Raw genomic sequence first — 5241 nt, 5'->3', positions numbered from 1 at the left:
TGGGTAACTCCAGATTTTTTGAATCTCTGAAGCTGTGAACAGTCAGCAATTGTTGAACCTTCCTGAAGATTCCCATGCTCGCAACATGCATTAAAGACACCTTTGCTACCATTGTGTCCACTCTATCAATAAAAGCTCATTGTTCAGCTCGACAAGCACTGTCAGTTCAGAGCTGCCTTGTATGGTTCTGTACAATTTCTCCAGACATGGCAGGGCAAAGCCTGGTCTGAGATGGTGAGAGCTGTCTTTGGTTTCTTCAGGAATACTGAAACCTCACAGGGAGATGGCCAATGGCATTCTCCACTTCGCAAGTATAAGTGCCACCATCTTCTCTCTGATACCTCACTCGGTCCCTACTACTGCAAAGTCTCCGATCAAAGCTTATGCTCCACCACTCTCAATATTGCTGACAGCATCTTCTGTCACTCGCTGTCACTCATCTTAGCCCATGGTACCTTCTGCACTGTCCATCATTGTCAGGACATCGCTTACCTGAAGTAGAAACTGTGCCATCCACTTCCATCACCCTAAAGAACTGTCTTGCCCTCACTCCAGGAGGACAACAGCACACAAAAGGGCATAAAGATTCAAGATGGGTAGTGGGTTTTCCAATATTCAGCTCTTCACCCCTAATGTGGAAATATCCCTATCTCTAACTGCCCAAGGAGCTAATAGACTACTTTCAAGACCTTGGCCTGGTATCAGAAGCTTCCTTTGACTTATTCTGTCAGGAAGCACTGAGTGGAGGCTTCTTCCCTTGACTTGACTGAGACCTAGTGACAACCTCACAAATGTTCTTCATCTGGGTACACGCTAAATGGCAATGCGAGACTGATGTAAAATGAGCCTATGTTTCCGAGGGGCAAAGTGGGAAAAAAGCAATGCAAGGCAGGGAAACTGTGAGGAGAAAGTGAGGACTGCAGATGCTGGAGATCAGAGCTGAAAATGTGTTGCTGGAAAAGCCCCCTGAAGAAGGGCTTATGCCCAAAACATCGATTCTCCTGTTCCTTGGATGCTGCCTGACCTGCTGCGCTTTTCCAGGGAAACTGTGACCATTCAGGTACACTTAGAGTGAGTGTATGCTATGATAATGAGGCAATCTGAGCTGGGTGAGGTTCCCTGAGGGTACACGTCCTTGCTGCAGAATTCTAATGATACAGCCTGAGCATTGAAGTGCAACACATGCATTGGTAATATGCCAGGAGAGTTGTTAGAGACTGACATATATTGGAAGTCAATGTGCGTGAAAATGGGTTGCCCATGGAGTGTGTCCTGAGATAATGGCACCTGGTATCCAACATGGAGGTCATTTGGAATTGGTGCAAGCTTAAACCACAAAGCATCTGCTCTGGTCTCCATGCTGAGTTTTCCCAATGTCTAGTTTGTTTGGCCTCTGCTGATTCTGCCAGCCATCTCACCACAGCCAACATTCTTATGAAATTCCACTGTTTGCGTTGAATACTTGCAACTGAAGAAATTGTCAGTACTTGTAATGTAGAGTTAGCTCAGCAATCAAGGCTACAGTTATAAGCAATTTGATAAGATTTGACTTGAAACTCCATATGGAACTGATTTCTTCTAAGAAACATAATGAAAGGATGGTCATAATCCTCTGGAGGCATGTATTTCAAAATTTGTTCGTTTTGAGTCAATTAAAGCAATATGTTTGCATCACAAATACCTTTATTACAACAAAAAGAGGAACAGCGACTGTATCCATTTTTCTCTTACTCAAGACTTAAAGTGAGGTAAGAGTTTGTGTTTTGTAGTGAAATTACAAAGGTTTTCTTTATAAGTGCTGAGATGATGTAGCTGCAAAAAGCAGGCAGAACAAATCTGTTCTCACCGCATTGTCTCAACTGGTACAACTTATCCATTAAAACAGTTAACTTTTGGTGAACCAGCAAGAGAATGAGGGCGAATAATTCTAAGCTCTGTAATAAGTAATACAACATTTAATGACAGTAACAGAGAAACAATTGCTCATTATTTGTTATTAAATACATTCATCATTGTCAGAGTCCTTGTTTGATTTGTTCTTCACCACATCATCTAAAGGAATCATCACTTCATTCTCCATTGATGGAGTCCACTCAATTTCTTGGTCCGATATCTTGTTCATTTTTACAAATGATTGATATATTTGTGAAAAAGTTTTATTTTTAGTTTCAGGTAAGACGATGCAGAGATATATTGACCCTAGTAAACAAACTGCAGCAAATAGTAGGAAACAGAATGATCCTAAGTTACCCTGTAAAAAAAAGAAACAAATAGGCAATTAAGATTATTACAGTTTTAAATTAAGTACTGTACTGCAAATAAGGTTTGCTTCAAATTTCGATGCCAATTTGCGTTAAATGTAATTACAATTTTAGAAATAAATTAATTTCAAGTGAAATTTAATAAAAACAGCTTTTAAATTGATACAGTAACTGGGCGAGCCTTACAATGCATTTAGTTGAGAGCCCAGACGTCCAATAAATTGTTGTAATATCTAGTTCAAAGTAAAACTTTGCTGAGTTGACAGCTCTTGATCTGTGATCTATGCTGTTAATTGGATAATGTTTTTTAACACAAGATGAAGATGTTTAACGTGCTGGACCTGGTTGATGGACACTTTGATTAATCTATTGGAAAAAAAGGTTTAAGAAGGTAAAATGTTGTCACAGTTTTACCAGGTCATAGGGCCACTCTCTCATTACAGAGAGAGACAATTGGTGGTGGTCTAACCTGAAGGTCAGGCAAGGACTGAGGCTGCGAAGGAGTGTCCTTCATGGTAACTTCAGCCAATGCAGGAATTGAACCCACACTGTTGGCATCCCTTTACCTCTTCTGCACCTGAGAATTTGTTCACTCATAAATCTGCCAATACTTCCTCATTTCTTATGTCAATCTGCTCAAGAGCTTCACAGTTCATCGTCTTGAATTCTGTATAACATCTTCTTTCTCCTGAGTAAAGACAGATGTGAAGCATTATTTAACACCAATGTATTCTAGCTTCACACATAGATTGCCCTCTTGATCCCAAAAAAGTCCCTATTCATTCCCTGGTTATTCTCTTTCCTTTGATATACTTGTAGAATATCTTGGGATTCTCCCTAATCATGGCCAACAGTGTTTTTGTTTAATGTTTCCTTTGCTCTCCTAATTGTTTTCCCAATGCACTTTCTAGACATCACTAGGGCCTCCCTTGTTTTGCTCCCTATGGTACATCTCCCTTTTCCTTGTTATCCCATCCTGAATATACTTAGGCATCCAGAGTTCAATGGGTTTGTTGCTCCTACATTTCACACTAAAGGGAACATGATGGGCCTGTACTCTCCCCAATACCTTTTACAAATGCCTCCCATGATTCCACTGTAGATTTACCCTCAAGTAGTTGTTCCCGATGAAGAGCTTATGCTCGAAACATTGACTCTCCTGCCCCTCGGTTGCTGCCTGACCTGCGGTGCTTTTCCAGCACTACACTTTTTGACTCTGATCTCCAGCATCTACAGTCCTCACGGAATGCTGGATGACTAAAGAAATTGAGGGGTTGGTTAAGAAAAAGAAGGAAACATATGTAAGGTATAAACAGGATAGATCGAGTGGATCTTTAGAAGAGTATAAGGGAAGTAGGAGTATACTAAAGAGGGAAATCCGGAGGGCAAAAAGGGGATATGAGATAGCTTTGGCAAATAGAATGAAGGAGAATCCAAAGGGTTTTTACAAATACATTAAGGACAAAAGGGTAACTAGGGAGAGAATACGGCCCCTCAAAGATCAGCAAGGCGGCCTTTGTGTGGAGCCACAGAAAATGGGGGAGATACTCAATGAGTATTTTGCATCAGTATTTACTGTGGAAAAGGATATGGAAAATATAGACTGGAAGTAAATAGATGGTGACATCTTGCAAAATGTCCAGATTACAGAGGAGAAAGTGCTGGATGACTTGAAATGGGTAAAGGTGGATAAGTCCCCAGGATCCGATCAGGTGGACGCAAGAACTCTGTGGGAAGCTAGAGAAGTGATTGCTGGGCCTCTTGTGGAGATATTTGCATCATTGATAGTCACAAGTGAGGTGACGGAAGACTGGAGGTCGGCAAACCTGGTGCCACTGTTTAAGAAGGGGGGAAAGGACAAGCCAGGGAACTATAGACCAGTGAGCCTGACCTCGGTGGTGGGCAAGTTGTTGGAGGGAATCCTGAGGGACAGGATGTACATGTATTTGGAAAGGCAAGGACTGATTCGGGTTAGTCAATATGGCTTTGTGCGTGGGAAATCATGTCTCACAAACTTGATTGAGTTTTTTGAAGAAGTAACAAAGAGGGTTGATGAGGGCAGAGCAGTAGATGTGATCTATGTGGACTTCAGTAAGGCGTTCGACAAGGTTCCCCATGGGACACTGGTTAGCAAGGTTAGATCTCACGGAAATACAGGGAGAACTAGCCATTTGGATACAGAATTGGCTCAAAAGTGGTGGTTGTTTTTCAGACTGGAAGCCTGTGACCAATGGAGTGCCACAAGGATTGGTGCTGGGTCCTCTACTTTTTGTCATTTACATAAATGATTTGGATGCGAGCATAAGAGGTACAGTTAGTAAATTTGCAGATGACAGCAAAATTGAAGGTGTTGTGGACCGCGAAGAGGGTTTCCTCAGATTACAACAGGATCTTGACCAGATGGGCCAATGGGCTGAGAAGTGGATGATGGAGTTTAATTCAGATAAATTCGAGGTGCTGCATTTTGGAAAAGCAAATCTTAGCAGGACTTATACACTTAATGGTAAGATCCTAGGAAGTGCTGCTGAACAAAGAGACCTTGGAGTACAGGTTCATAGCTCCTTGAAAGTGGAGTCACAGGTAGATAGGATAGTGAAGAAGGCATTTGGTATAGAACATAGAACATAGAAAAAATACAGCGCAGTACAGGCCCTTTGGCCCTCGATGTTGCGCCGATCCAAGCCCACCTAACCTACACTAGCCCACTATCCTCCATATGCCTAACCAATGCCCGTTTAAATGCCCATAAACAGGGAGAGTCCACCACTGCTCCTGGCAGGGCATTCCATGAACTCACGACTCACTGAGTAAAGAATCTACCCCTAACAGCTGTCCTATACCTACCACCCCTTAATTTAAAGCTATGCCCCCTCGTAATAGCTGACTCCATATGTGGATAAAGGTTCTCATGGTCAACCCTATCTAAACCCTTAATCATCTTGTACACCTCTATCAAGTCACCCCTAAACCTTCTTTTCTC

The 5241-nt window shown here is 42.1% G+C and overlaps 1 protein-coding gene across 7 annotated transcripts in view; it reads right to left on the bottom strand.

The window, feature by feature from the left end:
• Positions 1-1672: 1672 nt before the first annotated feature.
• slc2a9l2 (solute carrier family 2 member 9, like 2) overlaps positions 1673-5241 on the bottom strand; it is a 368855-nt gene continuing 365286 nt past the window's right edge. For 4 of the 7 annotated variants that reach the window (XM_043698097.1, XM_043698089.1, XM_043698107.1 and 1 more), the window contains one exon: positions 1673-2251. In XM_043698097.1, coding sequence (XP_043554032.1) covers positions 1997-2251 — 255 coding nt within the window. In that variant the 3' untranslated portion in view covers positions 1673-1996. Of the gene's footprint in view, positions 2252-2827; positions 2950-5241 lie in introns of all 7 variants that reach the window. The other 3 variants (XR_006312845.1, XR_006312847.1, XM_043698141.1) reach the window with 2 other exon arrangements.

Source organism: Chiloscyllium plagiosum, chromosome 1 (genome assembly GCF_004010195.1).
Source record: "Chiloscyllium plagiosum isolate BGI_BamShark_2017 chromosome 1, ASM401019v2, whole genome shotgun sequence".
NCBI classification, from domain to species: domain Eukaryota; kingdom Metazoa; phylum Chordata; class Chondrichthyes; order Orectolobiformes; family Hemiscylliidae; genus Chiloscyllium; species Chiloscyllium plagiosum.
Note: the sequence above shows the minus strand (reverse complement) of the source record. Positions and strands in the feature narration are given on the sequence as shown.